The 23,801-nt window shown below is 38.7% G+C and overlaps 1 protein-coding gene across 1 annotated transcript in view; it reads left to right on the top strand.

The window, feature by feature from the left end:
* Nucleotides 1-22,072, top strand: part of LOC149240801 (uncharacterized) — a 113,989-nt gene extending 91,917 nt beyond the window's left edge. The window contains exon 5 of the mRNA XM_089373840.1: nucleotides 21,259-22,072. Within this exon, the coding sequence (XP_089229966.1) occupies nucleotides 21,259-21,489 (231 nt within the window). The 3' untranslated portion in view covers nucleotides 21,490-22,072. The remainder of the gene's footprint in view (nucleotides 1-21,258) is intronic.
* Nucleotides 22,073-23,801: the final 1,729 nt, after the last annotated feature.

The raw sequence follows: 23,801 nt of genomic DNA, 5'->3' as shown, positions 1-23,801 counted from the left end.
GCATGTTGAACACAATCTCCTTCTCCTGAGATCTCTTTTAGTCTCCACATCCAACGACTTCTTCCCTACCCAATTTCTTTGAGGAGGTCTAGTATCCCTTCCCTTAGGTGGGTTTGACAGATGCCTTGGTCATAGGGATTGCATCCTATAAATCCCTTGTCCTACTGACTGCATCCTGTAAATTAGTTGGTCTGTTAGATCTTACTAACCCTCGTAGAGGTTCAACCAAGCCCTCAACAAAGAGTATAATCCTCCTAGCCTCTGACAAATCTGGTAGCACGACTAACAACTTCAAGAATGATGAACTTTAACAGCAGTGGCCCCTCCGTGTAGGGTAGTAATTTCTGAATTCAGGCATCTGTGATCCATATTGGTTTAAGAAAAAACTTTCGGTATAAATCACATTGATATGTGATTTCTACCGAAAGTTTTTTCTTAACTTCAAGAATTTTGCTATGTAATGCTCCACGCTACCATTTTGCTTGAGTTGTGTGTGCTTTCTGAAGTACAACTCCGGATCCTTTGGGTCAAATCTTTCTACTATTCTTTGAGCAAACTCCTCATAGGAAATTATGTTGGCATGGCCCAAAGTGGTTAAACCATGGTGCCACCACTCATGTGCTTCTCCTTCCAAATGCAAGATGGAAAATTTAATTGCATATGCTCCTGTCACCTGATTCAACTGGAAGTAAGCGTTTAATTTTTGAATCCATGCCCTTGTAGTACACTTAGTAGAACCATCAAAGTTTGGAAGGGTCAGCTTCCCAACAGTTCTCTGCAATTATGTGTTATGTGTAGTTGTTCCTCCTCCTTTGCCTTTGTTACCATTCTTCAGAAGACAAAAGTCTTTGAAGGTAATGGCATCTCGAAATTCTTCTCCCATAGACTGGTATTCCTGAAAATAATCACCAAATGGCGTGTCTTCTTGATCAACAGGTTTTGATGGGGTGGAATGCAAAAATTTTGGCTTGGTAGGATGAGATACACCACTATAATTTTGAGGATGGCTTTGGGGATTAGTAGCTGCCATATTATAAGATGTCCTAACACCTTACCCTGCATAGGAATCCCCATTGCTGCCCTTATTTTGATTTTTCTGCCTTATCTCCTCAACCATTTCTTTTTGTCCCTTTGCTAAGTCATTATGGGCCTTCAAGAGGCTCTGAAACGTTGCTTCTTCTTTGCTCAATTGAGTTCTAGAATCTGCCATTCGAACTTCCCTTGATATTGTGAGATCCCCTTCTTTCCGCCTTGGTTAATTTGGTTTTGGATCTATAGGCAGCTCTCTTTCTCTGCTCCTGTACCTGTGCCCCCTATAAGTCATGTTATGAAAATATTTAGAGGTAATGTGCCTTGACCCCACAGCTGGCCAAGAACATGCTCTGATACCATTATAATGTTCCAAGAAAATTTCAACTTTTTCCAAGCAAATGTTTCCAAAAATATTTGTAAATTTCTTTAACAACATTCTACAAAGAGCTAATGAGCAAAATATGGTAAATATATTTCAAGAACCCATACACCGGTTTTTCAGTAATTTGGCACATAAATTGGAAGAGGCAATGTCTGATATTTATTAAAACAAATTTTCATAGATTACAACTGGTAGAAAAACACCTGGGAAACCTTTAGATCTGAAGGTGAATACAAGCAATCGATCCAAGAGAGCTCAACCTTCTCAAAAGATCAAATGCTAGCAAAAAAAGACTCGGCCCAATGATGTTTCTTGAATCTGCTAGTGAAGAACCACACTAAGAAATTACACACGACTCCCCAATAAGTGAACAACCACTTCTGATATTGAAATAGTAAGTTACAACCAAGCAAATAATCGACATCCCTGAGAATCGAAGTTTTCCAGTCACATGACACGAGGACGCGAGACACGGAGGACACGTAAATACGAGTATTCAATACGAAACGCAGCGACCTGGAAACAGGACACAGGGGACATGTTTTATATATATATATAGATATATACCGAAATATAGTTTTTTATCCATATTAAATTGTAGGTTGCAGCTTATCTAATCAAATTAAAATATAATTACTTCTCAAAGTTCATAGTTCACTTTAAAAAAATAAATAGAATCAAAATTTACTATTTAGAAATTAGAATGTGATATGCTTGGTCTTGATTCTTGAATATTCAATGTTCATTGTTCATGTACAACTTACAAGCACATAAGAAAATAACTAAAGTCTAATCCTATTGATTTCTTCTGCCCCTCTTGTGAGAAAATGCCACAGCTTTCCCTTTCCCTCTAGATGTAGATGCTGGTGCTGGTGGAGTTGGCAGTGGAGTTTGCTATGCTCTAGAAGCTGAAAAACTAGAAGTAGGAGCTATAGGGAGGTAGACCACGTCCTCTACTGGTGGCAGGGGTAGCCCGAGCAGGTGATGTCACCTGGAAACATTACAATCTCCCAATCCTGAAATCCTGAAAAACTGATAAGTCTGCTGCATTTTGAATGAAATCTAAAATTCTACTTTCTCCATATGAAATCCAATGAGGCCGGAACCACTCTCAAACATCCTGAGTCATTTCATGGTAATGTTAAAAATTTAAGTAAAAGGATGAAAATGAAGATTAAGGAGAATGTCACTTTTACTTTAAGAATTTAACATTACCATGAATAGCATATCAATACTAGGGCCTAGACTTGATCATTAAGCTGCCCCACTCAAAAATTATTTGTTTCTTTCAAAAAAAATTGCAGCTTATGCAGGCAACGTTTTCTACCAACGAAATACGCGTTTTCCAAATTCAGGACACGACGAAAACCGGCGAATACGTATTCCATTTTACAGGACACGATAAAAACCGTATTCGACACGTATTAGGGCCGTTTTCGTGTCCAGTACGTAAAATACGGGACACGGGAACCTAGAGGACGTGTCCTGTGACTTAGGCTGGAAATGATTATGAAGCAGATATGCCAGAGGTTCAATCCTTCCCTTATAGACAGAGATGGGAATGGATGATTCGATTCTCCCTTGATCAATCTGCATCAGTGACAAGATCACAACCCAATGGATATTAGATTTGGAATCAGCCTTTCAAGTACTCGATTCCCCCAGGTTTGGTAGTAATTTGGCCTCAGAAGTTACGGTTAGCGCATAAGACTTTTGGCCTCTTGAATCATTGACAATGCACAAATGATCTTGGCCTCCTGAATCATTGACAATTCACAAATGATCTTGGCCTTATAAAGACACTGCTGATGCATTAAGAATGTGTCCTCATATAATGCTCTCTCTTACTGTTGGGACAACTGGAGAATTATGACAATTTGGCTTTTGAAAACCCTTGTTCCACTAGAAGGAATATTATGAATCCTAACATACACAATCGATCTCAATGTAGGCCACTCGATCTGATACCACTGGCTGGAAGAAGGTAGTTCTCGGCCTCTCTTAATTTGTGTTGCTTCCAAACAAAATTCTCGTCCTTGAACAATTTGGTCCACAAAAAATTGAATCCTCATTCCCGACACTTTCCTCTCACACAAAACATTTGCACTTGGCCCTTGGAGTAGAATGAATAATGTTGCTTGAAAATAGGTCTCAGTGCTGAGAGATCTAACACTGGAATGTCAAGGAAACACTCCAAAATTTGCCTCTAATCTTGTACTCGATCTCTTGGAACAATTATTGCACTCAACCCTTGGTATTGAAGAGGGAGACCTGTAAATACAAATTATGATGCCAACATTCTCCTGCAACAAATTCGATCAGATCTCAGAAATAATCAAAAGAGGAATTCCACTTGTGTGGCAAGAGTTGTCCACCGAAGATGGAAAGAATCTAACTAGGGTAGCAAAGATCCACCGAAGCTAGTGGTAGGGTCTCACCAAAATTGCTCGAAACTGAACTCACTTGAGCTCCTTACCAACAGCAGATGATATGATGGAATAGAATGATCAATCATTGAGCTCCATTCTCCTTTTATAATCGTTCATTGAGACTTCTTCAAGCTTCTAGATCTTCTTTTAATATTATTTTATTGAAGAAGTCACTTTTCTCCTCCTAAGTGACTTTTGCCCATCTTTTAAAATAAAATACTTTTTTCCTCCTCTTTTATTTATTATTTACCCTTTTATTTAATAATAACAAAATTGGGTAAATTTCCATGGATCTCCTAAATTAACTTTTCCTTCTCGCTAGCCTATGAGAATAGGGCTAGCAAAGTGGAAATCATGTCTCTAGCTAATGAGATAGGGGACATTACATCCAATTTCTCTCTAGGAATGGTGTTAAAGGCTTTTTTGATATAAAGAAGCAATACCATAAATTTGTCTCTATTATGTGGTTGTGATACACTTGTCTATGATGGAGTGCTCTGGATAGAAACCTACTTGATTTTTAGCTATTTTGCTCTTGTTGTCACAAGATCTAGCAAGCCTTTGAGAGGGAAACCCTACAAGGTGTAAACTAGAACAAGAAGCAACGATGGGGTAGCGGTTTGTTGTCATCATAACTAAAACCCCCTACTCTTTACCAATTTTCACTGATGGTAGGAGTCCCGGTAGGAGAGAGAGATCACTTATGATAGGTATTCTAGGGTTAATGTGTGAAATGATCTCACTAGGAACCCTTCTAGAAAGGCAAAATTTAGGTTCAAGGTTTCACAAAGAAGCAATTCACTTTCTATGAAGAGACCTAGAAATAAGGGGATATGACCTAGGGCTTGGTAAATTTGATGAGTGTGGGAGCAACCAAAGGTCAAGGGTAGGAGAAAAGGTTTCTTACAATGTATACCAGTTATGCCAAGGCTCATGAAACCTTCAAGGAAGCCCTTAAGTTGAAGGAAGGAGGACAACGGTTTCCCTCTTAGGCAAACAATTAGGGCAAGGAAATTTATGGATGAAATTGAAGCGGATGCCCACCAAAAGAATATATTTTGTGGAAAATACTGTCCTCTTGATGTTTAGGTTCTCCAACCACCTAAATTCCTCTTGCCTAGGGATTCACATCAAGCCGTAGTTTCCTAACTTAGCCTTGAAAGGGCCGAATTGAAAGAGAGAAAATTTGGATAAAATTTGAAGATGATCACCAATTGATTGGACTAGTACCTTGTTCCTTGGGAATATGGAGTCTAGGATGAAAACGATTAGCCAAAATTGTTCCTAAGGAGGCCGAAATTTGATGCACTAGCAATCAAATTTCAAGCATTTACCCACTCAATGGAAAAATGGAGTTTTTATGGGATAACTACTAGGAGTTCACCAATAGGACAATTCATCACATGTTATGTATGAGTAATGGATGCAATATTCATCTAGATAGCAAATTAATTAACCCTCAACAAATTAGGGCACAATTTTAGCATAATCTAGAATCAATAATTCCATACATTAGACATCAATAAATAGATATTCAACCATAGACTGCACGTACAAGATAACATGCAAGATTTCCATCCATTAGACCAAAAGATAGCTCCAAAGAATATCCAAGATTAGATCCAAATATCAAAATGCATAGAAATATCTCCAAAATTCCACTAGAAAGCAAGTTTGAGTTCCTCTAAGGAGGTCATAATTCCAATGTGTGATGATGAGAGATCACAATGAAGTGATCTCTAATTTATATGACTAACTAGTGTCTAATTAAGCCTATAATCCCCTCAAACAATAAAATAATGGGCAACTACAAGCAAGGTCACAAGCTGACCTTGTAGCTTTCATTAAGACACAAGTATCTCCACACGTGTGAGTTGAAGTAAGCAAAAATGATGATGTCATGCTAGCGGATTTCCCTTCTAGGGCCTGTGTTGGGTTTGTTAGGTGCCATGACAACTATAAGGGGCCTCCAAAATTGTGATGGGGTTGGCCTCTAGATCTCTGTGAAAATCATCCCGTGGACCTCAAATATGAGTTTAGGGCACAAAACTGGGTCTCATGGGTCTCCTAGTGGTGTGAATGCCTAATTCTACTCCAACGTTGTGTTGAAAATAGCGAAGGAATGGATTCCTTGATTTGTGCCTTAATTCAAGCAATCAAATTTGTGATCTTCTTAATCATGCACGAGTTCCAGTGATGAGGATGAGTTCAAGAAGCAATTTGACTAGTGTGAGTTTGTGGAAGACTAAGTTAATTGTCTTCTAGTGTGAGTTAAATTGGGAACTGAATGAACATGTGGAGTTAGCCTCCTAAATTTTAGGAGGATCCAGTTAACTAAGTGTGTTGACTTTTGTTAACTAGAAAAGCTCCAGTTCAACTCCTAATTTAGAAAACTCACTAACAATAGCCTAATCAAAAAGCTTATAAGGAGATCAAAGGCACACAATTGATCATTCAATTCTTGAGCATGATTTTGTGAGCAAGAGATCTTGTGAGAGGAACAAGCAAGAGGATTTATCTTGTACGAATTATTCGAGGAGAATTCCCTTGGGACGCAGATTAGTATTCTTGCAGAGATGTTTGAAGCCTAGTTCAAGGCTGAGAGACTAGATTGCATTCTCTATTGAAGCAGGGTTATTTTTAAAAGATCTCTAGCCTATTTTTCTTCAATAAAATCCTCAAGCAAGCGAGGGTTTTCCCTGTTGGGCTCCTTAGAAAAATTATGTTGTTTTTGTGAAATTATTTTTGTTCTATTCTGCTGCTATTTGGTAGAGAAATTGAGTCTGCGTGAAAAGAAAAAATATTTTCAGATTGTTCATAACAACGGATCATAATTTTGTGGAAATTCTACATGGTATCAGAGCTGTGAATAGAGATCAATCAACACATAGTCTTCAAAGATGACAACTCACATAGGATTGGGATTGTGAGAGTAGGATAGATTGGATGGCTCTTCAAATTTTGGTGTTTGAAAGGTTTGCATATTGTTTTGTTGGATGAGTTTGGGCTAAAAGAATTTGCTGAGAAAGGTGTTGCAGAACCTTCAGATCTAGACGAGTTGAGGCTCTTCCAAAGGTAGATGGACAAGGCCAAAAGAATGATCTTAGATGGATTTCGGGATCATATAGTTCCTCATGTTGCAAGTAAAGATACAACTAAGGACATTTGGGATGCCTTGGTCAATCTCTACCAGAACTCTTCAGAGAACTGAAAGATTGTCCTCCAAGAAAAGTTGAGTACAATCAATATGCACAAGGGTGAGAGTGTCACTGCCCATCTCACCAGAGTTTGAGAAGTTTGTGATGAGCTAGCAATTGTTGGAGAGAAGCCTATAGACACAAAGTTGTTAAAATTGGCAACTAGGGCCAAATTCCACTTTGGACAGCTCATTTGCTGTAGATGATGATTGCATTGAATTCCTTCTTTTGAGAGGACCAAAATCGACCTAAAGATCATCAAATTTCGACAAGGGAAAGTGTATTTTTGAATATAAGCCCACATGTGCATATTTGATTAGGTTGGCCCTAAGGCAAATTGGACACCCTTGGAAGGCTATAAATACAAGTGACCTCTACCTCATTTGGACATCATCATATGACATTCTTCTATTCTCTTTCTTGGTTTTGGCTCGCACAGGTATGAGGCAAGTCCGCAGAGGAATGGATTCGCATGAAGGTGAAATTGCAGGGTTCAAAGCTCACATCTTTGTTTCGGGGTTTTAGGTCTCAGTCGAAGGCATGGCACAAAGAAGTCTCGGTTATAGCCGCACACTGGCCAACTCATCTATGCGAATGAAGCCTTTTAGTCGCTTGCACAAAATGTCCTCCTTGAGGCTGGAAACTAGGGTTTGGTTTTTCAGTTGTCTGAAGTTTTTTTTCGTTGACCGCAGTGTTCGACAATTGATCGCAGACAATGACAGTTGATTACATGCTTTTGAATCAGGGTTTTGAGTATGAGCATGGTTGGGTTCATTTCATGGATATTGTTTAGTTGATTTTTACTGGATAGTTGTATGAATGAAGATATGGAGCATTGTACTCTCTTTTGTTGAATCATTCGATGACAATCTAATAAGAAGAAGATTTTGAAAGGGTTTTCCCCATAGTGGTTTTGCCCTGGTCTCCGACCAATACTGGTTTCTCTATGTGTGAATGTTTTTCTTCTATTGTTCCTTTATGTTCCGTTGCATTGATGATGATGATATTGTTCTTTCTACGTAATTGCATATGTTGTTGAATAATGATGTAAATTTGAATAATGTTATGATGTTATGGGGTGAATTTAATATGTAAATGAAAAAATGCAATTATCAAAGCAAAGAACAATATAGCCCTAAGAAAAATTAACATGATATCGGAGTTGGGTTGAAAAAAGTCATGGAGATCACCCTTATGATGACACCATTGATGGAAGCAAGAGAGGATGGAGGAGACCTAAAAGAATTCTAGGGTTTGAAGGAAACCCTAGGCAATTTGGTTATTAGGGTTTGATGGATACTATGAGGTTAGGGTTTGGAAGAAACCCTAGTTTATGGCAAATATTTGAGATATGCAATTTAGAAACCCTAGCATGACTAATGTGAAGATGTTCAAGCACTTGTGTCAGATTTGATGAAGCCCTAGATGGGATAGTCTCTATTAGGCCTGGTTGTTGATAAAGTTGGTTGAAATATTGAAGGCAACATTGTTATATGGACAATGGACAGTGATGGCTCTTGAAGGTTGGTTCAAGAGGGAGATGATCACCTCTCATTGAAGATAAGTACTTTTCGATTTATGGTGCTCCTTTATGTCTTTACTTTTGTTTAGACTTATGGATCTGATTATTGTTTTGATTATTACTTATACTTCCTACATGTATATTTGAGTATTTGGATGCTTCTAACCTCCTGATGAGTTGTCATAAGTGAATCCTTCTTGAGGATCATGCCATTGCAGGAAGAGAAGAACTAGTGTTGGAAAAGGGAAAGAGGGACTTGATGAAAAGTTGTCAAAGCGATACAATTGCCTATGCCAAAATAAGAAGGTGCATAGGTATTTGAATACTGCAAGGTACATATGGTATTGTTTCAATGCTATGTTTCAGCTGCAATATTAATGGCAAGGTAAGCCCTAAGGTATGAAAGGAATGTCACCTTCACAAATGGCTCATGCATACATATGAAAGTGATTTGGATTCATAATGAGATGATGCATTTAGTATTTAACAAGTAACTTACTATCAAGTCATGGTAAAGCTACACAGAGACATTGATTTTTGATATATTGATGCTCTTGATATTTGGTAAGCATATTTCATTTTAGACATGATGGATTACCTGATCTCGTAACGAAGGCTAGTACAATGATTCTAACAGATGGTAACTTGATACTACTAACAATGTTTGTGATAAGCATGGTAACCATGATGATAGAAGTGTAACAATGGGATTGATATTTAGGATCTTTTGTTGACCGTGGTTATGTTTTGATGTGCTTAGTAATTATGGCATATGGTAAAATTGAATGCCCTGACTTGATGGATTGAGTTATGTGACAAACAAGTAATATTGTGTTCATGATCTTTGAAGTATGATGTTGCACCTATCAGCTGCCCTAATCATATGACTTATCCCTTGATGAAAATTTGATGTCATGTTCATGTGTGATGATGAAGTAGTTGATGCTGACATGATACGACCATGATAAATATGTGATATAGTCTGATTTTATGATCTACCATTCTGCTAATGCATGACAATATTATGATAGACAGATTGATGACGTGAATAAAAATGGTTGAAGGCGCTGCTCATTCAAAGGGAGAATCTCTCCATAAGATCCCTACACCTATTATCATTTGCATTATATGTATAGAAGATTCTTTATTGTTGAAGTAAGATTTATGGACATGAATAGACAAATATATGATATTGTTGGTTTGCAACAAAGTTCTGGTCTAAGAAGAAAGAGTTTTCCTTACTCTAAGCCTCAGTCGCATGGAAGCAAGCCTAAGGGTGCGACTGTAGCCTCTCAACCGCACAGAGGAAGGCCTATGGGTGCGATTATGCCTGTAGGACACAAAAGTGAAGCTTTGTGCATGAAATCAGAAGTTCACCTGAAGGATGTCAGTCCTACAAACATGGAGTAGACAACAAAAAGTTCTATGAGCAAGGAAGTTTGAATGTTTGACTTACTATAATGTGAATATGTTGACTAAACTTGTGTTTGTAGGTGACTGGGATATGCATATCAATATGTCATTATGATTTAACCATTGAGGCTTGTGTATGACAGTATTTGATAATAGTTGCAAGGGTTTGACTAGATTTGGCTGATTGATATAGATAAGCAGTGTTTGGAGTTTTGACATGATGCTTGATAATGATTTAGAACTTTGACTTGATATTGAGATATGTTTTGGGTTGTAGATCTCACTGTGATAGCAAATTTGGGATTTGACCTGATGACTAATGATTTGATTTGACGACTGATGATTTTCCTTGATAACAATGCTATATGGGCATAGTGACTTTTAGTGACTTATATTGGTATTCAATAGATATTTTGTGTTGACATCATTAGCTTTGACACATTGGTTGAAGTATAAACAATTGTGATTTAGTATGAAGTAATCTCACAATAAATGGATGGAACCTACATGACTTATCCTTGATGTATGCATTTGCATCTAGTGATAGAAATGATTTATATTATGATCATGAGGATGACTTGATGAAGTTTGGTTTGACATTGCTTGGTAAATGACAATTTGTTGACATGACAATAGATAAAAGCCATAACTTGATATTTGGATGTAAGCTCTACCTGTCACCTGGTCCAAAGAATTTGTGATATTCATAAGTTTGATATTAGTTTTGATCTGGCTTCTAAACTTTGATAAGTTGACTTAGTTGATTTGATTGCACAATATTGATTTATGTAAGGCTGAGCATATTGGTTTGGTAAAGTGTTATGTTTGCAGAAATCATTGTATAAATCAAGCTCCGCGAGCCTGGTATGTCCGTATTGATATTTACCTAGTGAAGCCAAGAAGATGTGTCGATCCAAACCTCTACTTCAAAAGTGGTCCAAGGTATGACTTTGATTTTGGTTTTTATATACTGATGGTCTATTCTTGATAGGTAATGAGCCTTTGATGATCAAAGTAAGAGGGAGTTGGCTTCTGAAGCTCGAAATAATGAATCATGGCATGATGAATCGATTTCTGAAGTTTGGAAAAGAAAATCTATATCGTGAAGCTATTGAAGAGTTTTTGGAAAGTGGAAATGAAAATCCTTGGACACTCTGATTGAATTTCAAGAAGTTGTGAAGAGATATTGTTGAACTTGACTTGGCAATCGATAGTTTATTGAAGCATTGATGTTCCAACACCCGTTCGTATATGTTGTGCATAAAACTTGAGTAAATTCATGATTGAGCTGCTTCATGCACATTGAGTTGCCACCAAGCACCCTTCGAGATATTTGCATGGGACGATCAATTTTTGATTTGAGATATTCATCCTACGATATGTGACTGCATGGATGTACTGATGTTGTTTGGGATCATTATTGATGAGTGCATCTGGGTGCTGCCTTAGTATGAGATCTTCCATGATATTTTGGATGAGAGGTCCGTAGCTTTAAGCACGACGATTGAGTACGATGTTGCTAACATGGCTAGCTGTGAGGCTGAATGAAGAAGCTATTTGGAGAGTCGTTTGAGCAGGTTCTGGATATGACAGGGGTACATTACCCTAATAACGAGCGGATGGGATTGACAAAGAATCTCATATATAGTTGGGACTGAGATACCTTCATATATTGAGACAATGCTACTGTACGAGACAAGCTTAGGCTTGTGGTTGGCACCTTCGTGAGAAGGAGGATGACTATGGTATCCTTTTTGTGATATATATATATTTTTGTTCTAATATAATATTTGATTTGATGTCATGTATGAACACGAGACCACTGCTTTTGAGACATGATGATTACCAAATATGAGCATGATGATATGTTGTTGATCTACAGAGAGCATTGCTGATCGAGGACACTGAGCCAACTCTTCCCCCCTGTTTGAGCTCCCAGGGTGTGGAATTGAGATGGAGGGCTCTTGGGGTTGAGGGATCTCTAGACAGTAGGGCCGTAGATGTTTCTCCCCTATCTGTTATCCATAGGGTTGAAGATGTTGCTCCCCTATCTTGGTCTTTGCAGAGTATACCCTAGTTGGCATCATATCCACAAGCCGAGCTTGTTGCGGCTGCCCTTCCTTGTCTGGCCAACGGGTTGAGGAGGCTTGGGGCATGTGATCCTTACCTTTTGGTAAGTCGGGTATCTAGCCCAAGCTCGGATTATGATGCAAGTGTTCTACCACATGACTCTTGAGGGTCATTATTGGGAAGATTGGCAGGCAATAGGATGGGTTGAGATGTGCTCCCCTATATCACCTATTGCTCGATATGGGGTTGTAGATGTTTAGCTCCCCCATGAGATTCCGGGATGAGATATGCTCCCCGATGAGGTTTTAGGTTGAGATGTACTCCCTGATATGTTTCCTGGTTGAGATTAAGCTCCCCGATGTTGTTTTAGATTGAGCTAATCTCTTTGATGTTGACACGGGTTGTAGATTTGGCTCCTCGTTGATGTTTCCTGGGTGGTAGCATTGGGCTCCCCCGTTGGCAGTTATTCCGGGTGGTAGAAGTGGCTTCTCGATGGATAGAGGGTGGTAGATTGAGCTCCTGTTCGATGTCAAATTCTTCTTCTTTTAGATTCGAGAATGTTCAACATATGAGCGGGGACAATCAAGAAATAAGCAGGAATAAGCAAGAGACGAATTGAGATGAACAATGAAAACACGTGATGATGAGATACTTGATATTGGATATGATTTGATGATAGGATACACATGACATGATGCATGTGGAATTCTCCCTAGTTGAGAGGGAGTGTTAAAATTGGCAACTAGGGCCAAATTCCACTTTGGAAAACTCATTTGATGGAGATGATGATTGCATTGAATTCCTCTTTTCGAGAGGACCAAAATCGACCTAAAGATCATCAAATTTGGACAAGGGAAAGTGTATTTTTGAATTATAAGCCCACATGTGCATATTTGATCAAGTCGGCCCTAAAGCAAATTGGACACCCTTGGAAGGCTATAAATAAAAGTGACCTCTACCTCATTTGGACATCATCATGTGACGTTCTTCTATTCTCTTTCTTTGTTTTGGCTTGCACAGGTCTGAGGCAGGACCGCGGAGGAATGGGTTCGCATGAAGGTGAAATTGCAGGGTCCAAAGCTCACATTTTTGTTTTAGGTCATTGTCGTAGGCATGGCACAAAGAAATATCAGCTATAGTCGCACACTGGTCGGCTCATTCGTGCGACTGAAGCCTTTCAGTTGCTTGCACATGTCCTTGATGCGACTAGAAACTATGGTTTGGTTTTTCAGTTGTCTGAAGTTTTTGCTCATTGACCATAGTGTTTGGCAGTGGACTGCAAATAGTGAGTTGATTACAGACTTCTGAATCAGGGTTTTGAGTATGAGCATGGTTGGGTTCATCTCATGGATATTGTTTAGTTGATTTTTGTTAGATAGTTGTATGGATGAAGATATGGATCATTGTACTCTCTTTTGTTGAATCATTCAATGACAATCTAATAAGAAGAAGAATTTGAAAGGGTTTTCCCCATAGTGGGTTTTTCCCTGGTCTCCGACCAATCTTGGTGTCTCTATGTGTGAATGCTTTTATTCTATTGTTCCTTTATGTTCTGTTGCATTGATGATGATGATATTGTTCTTTCTACATAGTTGCATATGTTGTTGAATAATGATGTAAATCTGAATAATGTTATGATGTTATGGGGTGAATTTAATGTGTAAATGAAGAAATGCAATTATCAAAGCAAAGAACAAGAGCTAGTGTGTGTGGATTTGGATGAGTTTACCAAAGATTGGCATACTTTTGTTAATAGTATTACTGGACGAGATAAGTTGCCGGATTGGGAATGCCTATGGAGTGACTTCATCCAAGAGGAGCTAGGCCCAAGCTAGTTGAGACTTCTAGCAACAGTTGCAAGGGTTCCATGGTTGAGAGGGAGGAGGAGAATCTTGCTCTTACAAGTAAGGTCAAAGGAAAGAAAGGAAAAGGGAAGAGTGAAAACAACCAAAAGGGTGACAAGAAGAAGACAGATTTGAGTAAGATCAAATGCTTCCATTGCCATACTTTTGGACACTATGCTTCCAAGTGTCCTAACTGGAAGAAGGGGTCGAATAAGGAGCATGTAGCTGCATCAACTGAGGTAGATGAGTTTTCCTCTCAGTTTGAGAAGGACTTCTCGTTGATAGATTGCATGGAAAGCTCAGTAGGAATTGGTACGTGGTATATTGATTCAGGAGCCTCTTTCCATATGACTAGAAATCGAGAGTATTTCAGCTAGCTAGATGAGAAGGACATGCAGTTGAATATTGAGCTTGGAGATAATGGCAAGTATGCTACCAAGGGGGTTGGTATTGTCAGCTTTGAGAGGGAGTCAAGTAATACTCTTCATCTCAAAGATGTTCTCTATGTTCCAAGGCTGAAGAAGAACTTGGTTTCAGTAGCTATCCTTGAGGATAAAGGATATGATGTTACCTTCAACAGAGGTAAGGCTTACCTCCAGCACTTGGCTTCTGGATGTAAGAAGCAGATAGGTGTGAGGGTGAAAAACCTCTACAAGTTGCATGTAGAGATTGGTGCAACCTTGAGCAACAAGGCAGGATGTGCAGATGTAGGTGACCTTTGGCATAGGTGCATAGGACACTTGCATCATGGGGCCCTGAATTTTTTTCAACAGATTGGCATAGGATTACCAACAAGAGGCCTTTGACAAGGGTGGAGTGTGCAAGGGGTGCACGCTTGGAAAGTATGCTAAGTCTTCCCTCCATGGTTAGGACAACATAGCCAAAGGGATTTTGGAGTTGGTGCATTCATGTGTGCGTGCTCTTTTCTTCTTCATCATTGATGAGACACAAGGATTATGTTACTTTCATTGATGATTTTTCTCAGAAAACTTGGATTTACTTTATGAAAAAGAAAGATGAGGTCTTAGACAGGTTCATGGAGTTTAAGGCCTTGGTAGAGAAGCAAACCGGAAAGAAAATCAAGGCAGCGAGAAGTGATAATGGTGGAGAATAAATCTCCAATGCCTTCAAGGAGTTTTGTGCAAAGGAAGGTATTAGGAGAGAGTTGATAACACCTCATAACCGTCAACAGAATGGGGTGGCTGAGAGGAAGAACAAGAGCATTGTTGGAGTAGCTAGGGTTATGTTGCATGATCAGGATCTGCCTAGGTTCTTGCGGGCAGAAGCATGCAACATTGTGGTATTTCTGCAGAATAGGAGTCCACACAGGATGCTTGGACGAGTCACACCAGAGGAGGCTTTCATAGGAAAGAAGCTTGATGTTTCACACTTTTAGATCTTTGGCACAAAGGTCTACTATCATGTGTCCAAAGATAACAAAAAGAAGTTGGATGCCATAGTAGAGAAGGGTATCTTTGTGGGGTATAATGAAACATCTAAGGCATATAGGGTGTATCTTCCAGGACTGAGGAAGATAGTTCTCAGGCGAGATGTGAGATTCCAGGAGGCTCAGGCTTTGAGAGTTTCCTTAGAGCACGAGCAAATTACAGTACTTGAGGAGGATCTACTCGTTCCCAAACAGGAGGCACAACCAACACCTCAGAGTCGACCACAACCATAGTCTAGTGGCAAGAGGGTGGCACAATAGGATGAGGAGGACAAGCCAAGCCGAGAGCAGATAGAGCCAAGAAGGGTCTCTTTAAAAGTACAATGACTCTATTGACTCAGAATAAATCTTAGAAGTCCTCAATGGGGACTTCGACCTAAAACATGGTGAGCCAAGCATGAAACCCATGCTTTAATAAGTCATAATAATAATAATAATTCTTTTCTTTATTCTTTTGACAAGTACATTGCAAGATGAATCAAATACATTAACACCACCTAACAACACCATTCTTTGTTATAATATTTGTTGAAGATCTGTACCATGTATGATCGCCATTCAAATGACCAATTAAAGTATTTTGTGGTGATCATTGAGATCACCGTTTGTTGGGTACTCATTAATGTGAGCTTAGTGATTCAATTCTCTCTCCCCTGTTTGTTCTTGGGTGTCCATATGCCCTATTGAGTTGGCATTCATATGAAGCTCCATCGTTCTCAATCATCTACCTTAGCATCTTTGATTTCTTATTATCTCTTGTTAATCGTTACGACCTCCTTTGTCCTGTGATGTTTGGTCATTATTGTCTTCAATGATTAAGGTTTTGATTATTTGGTAAAACTCTCGCTCCCAAGGATCTTGCCATCTTGTCACTAGGATTTCCACTCTCCGGTCGATAGAAATGTTGATGTCATGAACCGAGGGCCTCCTACGGTCACAAGGCACCTTTTGAGATTACTGTGATGCCTCGAGCGTGTGTCACTGACATGTTTCACTATTTCCTAGTGTAACATAGTGTTACTTCACTCAGAATACGCCTCACAATGTAACTACTCGTGTTGTTCGCTATATTTATATTAATGTGCAAAATTCATCAAACATAGAGCAATAATAACACTGTTACGTCATCTTCAATTAACAAAAATTATGAACACCATATGCAAGATAACATTATCGTCATAAGCATGCACAATTTCAATGGAAATGCCCCTCTGGGATTCTGCTTTTATTGGAAAAGTATATGTACAACAACTACCCAAAATAATGGCTCGATTCACCAAAAATTGAAGCCAAAATTACAGAGTGTATAAGGAAATCCAACCACAAAAATTTGATGACCTCATTGGGCCACCCTACCGCAAGTCACCCCGTCATCCTTTGCAAGTCGTCTCCACCCTTGGGTTGGTTGGTTTGGTTAGCTTGTCCTTGTCTTTGGGCCCTACCCTACTATAGACTCGAGCCTCATAGTTAGCTCCCTTCTCGTCTCGCAACTTGTCCTCCTTCAAACAACATATGCGAGCTCTCCTCGTCCCATTCAGTCCTCCCTTGACCCATTCGATTATGTTTTCTGATTGATCTTCATCCCGTCTGGTTCCATCATACACATACTTATATGGAATGAGGTCTCCCTTGTGCGCTTTGTTTCTGCCCATTGTGCAGGTTGACTCAATCGAGCTAACGCTCATTTCACAAGTGATCTCAAATTTCATTCCGTCGGGTGCCAAATTTCATTTCCCTGGGCACCAAATTCCCTTCTTGTTGACTTGCTCGCACCCAGCTAACACCTTTGGTCCATCTCATCTCAGGTGCCTTCAACATGTCTCGCCCAAGTCATCGCAACGAACACCAAATTTCATCTCGCCCATTCGAGGGATGCCCAATTTTGGCCCACTCATCTTGGGGACTTGGCCCACCACTATTCCACTAGGGTGCCCCCACTTCGAGCCAATTCATCTCAGGTCGACCTCGTCCACTTCTTGGTCACTCGTCTAGGGGTGTTTGTGTCCATATCCTGGAGCATCCATGTTGCTCCTCATGGTGTCATCCTGGGCCTCCTCACCCATCATTAGGCCAAGTTGGGTGCTCGGTCTCCCACATCCATCATGCCACCAAGCTGTGGACATGCGCTTAATGGAAAGCCCAAGTGTCGGTTTTTCAACACCTCATGTTGGCGCACTCTCACCCAACATCCTTTTTCCTCACATTTCTTGCAATATCTTTGTCACAAATCATGCGATCGAGATGTCGCCCATAACACACACCTCGGTTAAAGGCACACCCAACTCGAGGGCCTGATATCCTCCCCCACTCAAAGTTATTGCAATCCCAACAATAGTCCAATTGCAATCCTCTAGTCATCTCCTTCTGAATCTCATAATCATGATGAAGTTTCTCCAGATGATATCTCTGACTACATTTATGGAAATCACTCCTTAATAGAATTAGTTGGATTCCCTCATGAGGCTTGGTTAATCAAGTAGCTAATCTGATCATCACACCAAGCTCCATAAGAACTCATGTATCACAATGCAATATCCTCAATCTTAGATAATCATGACTCCACCAATATGTTGTTGTAGAGGTACCACCCTAGGTACCCTCATAGTCTTGGCTTCCCATCTGACTGCAACAACGAACCATCTCCTCATGGCTTAATGAGATGAATAGGAGTGTTGGTCAAGGTGACCTCCAATCGCATCTTTCATTTGATTTCTTAGAAGCATTCCTCCATACTTCCTCGTCATGTAAGTCAGCAAAGGAGGATATAATCCTATCCTACCCTCTGCCTCCTTAACAAGTCTCTCAAGCTTTGGATATTGTAGCCAACCTCTTGGGCTCAATGTTGATGTACCAACCTCCTCCTTGGCCTCAACATACCAAGGCACCTATCCTTGGTCACATCGTCGAACCACTGCTGCCATCTTGGTCTCCTTATTTTCTTGTCTTCTTCTCCAACTTCTCTACTCTCTCTGTCAAAGCGGACAAGATGTTTACATTTCGTGAGAGAAGGGCCTCCACATCACTATTGCTCGAGTCTCTACATGTAGCACCATAAATTGTTCATTCTCGAAGATGGTGGCCATCTTCACTGTTGTATTCAAGTCTCCTCTCTAAATCTTCACTATGATCGGCACAGGTCTTGATAGAATGAATATATGCCCCATATGAGGCATAGGGACAACTTTTTCATCAATCAAGAACTCTTGCCCCAACATTAGGTCATAGTCATCAAGCTGCACCATTGTAAGGTCCACGTTTTCCTGCCAATCTCCCATGTAAACAGGGACACCATCAATTGATCCAGTTACCCGCATCTCTAGAGATGATAGCCTTGAAGAGGCCTTCTCAAGCTTGATCATAAGACCAAGTTTCCTTTCTATTTTTTTCACAAAGTTGTGGGTAGCTCCACTGTCGACCATCGTTGTCACCTGGATGCCTCCTAGTTCTACCCCAACAAAGTCCAATCAAGTTCTCTCCTTACCCTTGATTTCTGCTTTCTCCTTATGAGAAGATATTGTTGTTAGAAAATTAAAAAGGCAAAAAGATTTTCTTATTCTTGATAATCACTTGTGATGTTCTTGATTTGTTATTACGATTCTTTATGTCTTCTTTCTTTTAGTTCATCAAGCAATTACCAAAGCAGTAGTACATAAAACAATGGATACCAGATGTAGGCACTATGCTAGGGCAAAACCCCCCTCGAAGGGAAAACCCAGTCAAAATTCTTTTCCTTTCACTAATATTCTTTGAGACTCTTCACCCTAGACAAAGACCAAACCTTCCCTCCACACCAAGTCAGCCTCCCAGATCTTTGACCTCTATTCCAGCAACTTCGACTATGTAGCAGCTTCCAGAATGAGGCAACTTCTGACATCAACGAAACTTGGAAGACTTTGATCTGCCAATCTAGGACATGAAACATAGAGAGAGAGGCACCAAAATTTCGTTTTTCTTCTTCTCCTTAGACTCCACCAAACTCGCACTTCTTTTGGCTTCCCGACTTCATACTTTGCACTTCCTCCATCTTGAAGAGATATCGAACTTCTTGTGAGAGTGTGTGCTCCAAATGAATTCAACTTTCTTGTATTTATAGGCTCCATGTGAGGTCGAATTAGCGTCCTTAGGCCGACTTGATCTCTTCTAGGGCGACTTGATGTGGAGGATACATAAATTACATTTGACTCAATACTTAACCTTTTTACATGATTCAAAAGACCAAGAAGGGTCTCTTTAAAAGTACAACGACTCTATTGACCCAGAATAAATCCTAGAAGTTCTCAATAGGGACTTTGACCTAAAAGATGGTGACCTAAGCATGAAACTCATGCTTTAATAAGTCATAATAATAATAATAAAAAATATTTTCTTTATTATTTGGACAAGTACATTACAAGATGACTAAAATACATTAAATGAAGATCGAACCTAGTTACATTTTCCAACACTAATAACAGATAATGGTAGTGTTAGGTGGTGAATCAAGAGTAATGGGAATGATTACTTCAATGTTTTTGTTGTTGTTGTTTTAATTCAAAACTAGATAGGATTTAGTCTTCTCGTTATATAACAATTTATTCAACTATAAAATAGTAGAAAATACTCTGTCTAATCCAAGAATATGCATTGAGCTTTATCCTAGAAGGCCGAACATACCCTTGGATTATGCATCATGCTGTTCTAATGACGGAAATGATTAATAAGTTGAAAGGGTTGGTCCTTTTTCTTATATAATAGTTTAAATAAAAAATTTATAATTAAATTTAATACAATAAGTTTGTTTGTCTACATGTTTTAGAGTATTTTTTTCATCCTATGATATAAGAAGATGAAGTAAACTAGCATTTAAAAGTTAAAATTCAGTTAAAATAATTATGGATCAATGAAATTGTAAATATGAAATATATAATATAATAAGATGAAATAAACTAATATTTTAAATTTAAGATTTAGTTAAAATAATTTTGGATTAATGAACTGTAAATATGAAATATTAATATTGTCAAGCTTATTTATAATAAGGATATTTAAAAAAATATCTATTTATTTATTAAAAAATATTTTTATTAATGCAGTTGTCTATAATGAGACTTTTTGGAAGTTTTTCCAGTGGGTTTTTCCCATCAAAATCCGGCAGCAATTTATTGAAATCGCAAGTTTGATAGCTAGTTTCTGCACAATCAAAACATCCCAAGGGTTTTTCAGGGTGCTGAATCCAAATATGCAGTTAAAAAACCATTTTAACTGCAACAAATCAAGATTTAACCTCAATTTCTTCCGTTGGATTCCGTCACTGGAATCTCCAAAAAGTGACATTATAGACAACTCCTTTATTAATTTAAAACTAAATTATAATTTTGATAAAAATTAACGTGTATATAATGTAACCCAAACAATCAAATTTGTAAAATATTTTTAATTTTCTTGTAACAAATTACCAAAATTGAAAGGTCACAACAAGCAACAAAAGCATGAATAATCTCTGTTTCGTAGGTTTTGGATTTTTAATTCGAGCAAAGGAGGGGTATTTATCCAAGCAATTGAGTCCAAGAGAATTTTTACTCCTCCAAGCCCTTAAGTCTGAGAATTTTTACTATGGAAACTTTGATTTCTGGATTTGTTTTCGGTAAGTTCAAGCTCTCGAATCCAAGCAAATGGGTCTCTCGGAACCCCACATGGAAACTTTATCTTTTGTAGGTATCTGTAACTCCAACATTGGCATATTGCGTTTATGGTGCTTCAGAGAATGTTAACATCTTGCTGCCTGTAATTTAGGCTTGGTTTTATTCTTTCCATAAGCTCTAAGTTTGCAACATTCTGATTTGGCCTTTTAGAATTGAGCAGGTTGTATTTTTCTCTTGCATTGCAAATGGCATAATGTTTATTCACAAAAATTTTAACTTAGTTCCCTGAATCGTTCACCAGGGAACCAACGATGAGATAGTTGACTGGTCCCATGGAAAGCGACTGTGGGAGCTATGCAAGCAAAAATACGAACCTCTATGGATCAAGGGTGGTGGACACTGCAACTTGGAGCTCTACCCAGAGTATATCAATCACTTGCGCAAATTTATTCATGCAATGAAAACGTTCTCAGCAGCCAATAACTTCAAACAAGTACAACAAATGCATCGACAACCACAACAAAACTGCTAATGATTTAGTTGATGTGGCTGGCTTGCCCTTCCCTGTAAATGAATTTGATTGCCTTGTTAAAGCAAAAAATATTGATCACAGGAGGTTTTCCTATTTGAAGAGCTTTATTGGTTTGTATAGGGGTGATGTGTTTCTGTGACGAGTGTGGGAAAGACTCAGAAACCTTCGGATCCATGTTCAATTTTCTTAGGTTTTCTTCGGGGTTTCCTCGCAAGGCAACTTGCTGTCAGTAAAGGTAAACATCTTGAAATGCTTTATAGTTTTTGAGGAGATACTAGAATGGGCATTATGTTTAAATGCATATGCATCATGCTAGCTTTGTTTATATCGTCACGATACACCTAGATATTTAGATTTCTTTCAGATATCTTAGGATACGTCTGAGCAATAGCATTATATTTTTACAGTCCCCGAAAAAGGGGGGAAAATGGAAATATGTAAAATGCATAACTGTTATGCGAGATTTTAATGCATTTGTAGATAATCCTGTAATTGTCTGAGACTTCTCAGACTGCGTCGTGTACTACTATATCCCAGGCATTATGAATGTGTGATTCATTGACAATTGATTATATTTAAATTACACCATACTTTGCCGATGGCTGGCATGGAATTTCTGTACTAAAAGGTTAGGTAGAAAAACTAATTCTCTTAACGTTGAGGTTGATCATGAAAAGGAAAACAGTTCACAAATCACGAACTCAATGATTTAATCTACTATTAGCAAAGTACTTTGGCTTTTGGTTTCAAGTGAGCAGGTACAGATCGTCATTGCGTTCTGAAAAGCAGGTACAGATTGTCATTGCGTTCTGAAAATGCCCAAGAAGGGTCTCAAGCACTTTAAAGGTGGCATGAATTAGTTGTTACAGGCATCCTTATGCAGGAATCGGCAGTTCTGCCCCTATGATTTATTTGGTACCCTTTTCAAAGAGCAGCAAATCTGTTTTTTCAATTATTGCTTTTCAAACTGCATATTTATTATACTTAAAACATTGGCGAATCTCACTATTCTCTAATATGCAAGCTATAAAATGTTTATTGATGTATTTGTAAAATTATTCAAATTTATGATAATTTTATATATACTCTCTATATAATGTTGATGATTTTTAAAGTAAAATAATTTTATATTGTAAAATTTGGGGGAATCATTTTTATAAAAAATTGAAATTGGTAAATATTTTTTGTGGAAAAATCATGGAATATTAGCTCACTTATAAATACTAACCCCTAAAATTTTCTATAAGACTAGTTTTGCTTTTTTATAAAGTGCTTCATATACCATTAATATAAAAAAAAAAATTGCATCTTATAAAAAGAAGGCTGCAGTGAAGCCACAACAGGCTGGAGCTGATCGCTGATAGGCACAAAAACCTAGCTTGTCAAAATCAACTATACAGGGCTATCTAGATTTTAGATCTATATAATACCACTGTCCTAGCAGAAAGCATTAATCACATTAAGGAAAGAAATAATCATAATTAGGGCCAGCTGGATAGAGTTAATTGTCATATTGTGATGCAGTGGCAACTAGACCTACATTAGGAGGGTCTGTGTCCTTGGGTTCATCCTTCAATGGCAGGCTCATGATTTGCCACTATAAGCTCCCATCCATCATTACCTTATTTGGGTTCTTTAGGATGTTGTAGTTCTAAGATGGCCAAAGGTATGAGTCAAACTAAGGAGGGTTGGGCCCTTTTGGTGAAAGGCATCTGTATTTGTTTTCTTGGCACTCTTTGAAAACTCGACTTATAACCAGTGTTCCACGGGGACGCGTCCCCCAGGGTTGGGTGCACGCACCCCTCACACCCGAGACATGGAGTCTCTTAGGGGTATGTTTCCCCACGCACTTGGGACGGGGAGTCCTTTGGGGGTGCGTTTCCCCACGCACTTGGGACGGGGAGTCTCTTGGGGGTGCGTTTCCCCACGCACCCTTTTTGGGGAGTCTCAGGGAGACGTAAGGGGGTGTGTTCCCCAGTGTGGGAGTCTAGGCTCCTAAAAAAGGGTGCGTCTGGGCATCCCGTTCAGTGTGGGAGTCTAAACTCCCCAAAAAGGGTGTGTTTGGGCGCCCCCCTTCAAAAGGGTGCTTCTGGGCATCCCCCTTTAAATTTGTCTAATAAGATCCAAATTAAAAATTAAAAATTAAAAAATCAAAATCAAAATTAAAACTAAATAGAACAATTTTTTTTTAAATAACTAAAAGTCTAAAACCTAGGTTCAAACTTTGAGTTATATAAATCTTGTGTTCAAACTTTGAAAATATACTAGTATGTTTTGCTTTCAATTTAGATTCTAGAATGATGAATGATGAA

This window comes from Pinus tabuliformis, chromosome 8 (assembly GCF_031772625.1).
Source record: "Pinus tabuliformis cultivar Carrire ecotype Pingquan chromosome 8, CPIR1, whole genome shotgun sequence".
Classification (NCBI taxonomy): domain Eukaryota; kingdom Viridiplantae; phylum Streptophyta; class Pinopsida; order Pinales; family Pinaceae; genus Pinus; species Pinus tabuliformis.
Note: the sequence above shows the minus strand (reverse complement) of the source record. Positions and strands in the feature narration are given on the sequence as shown.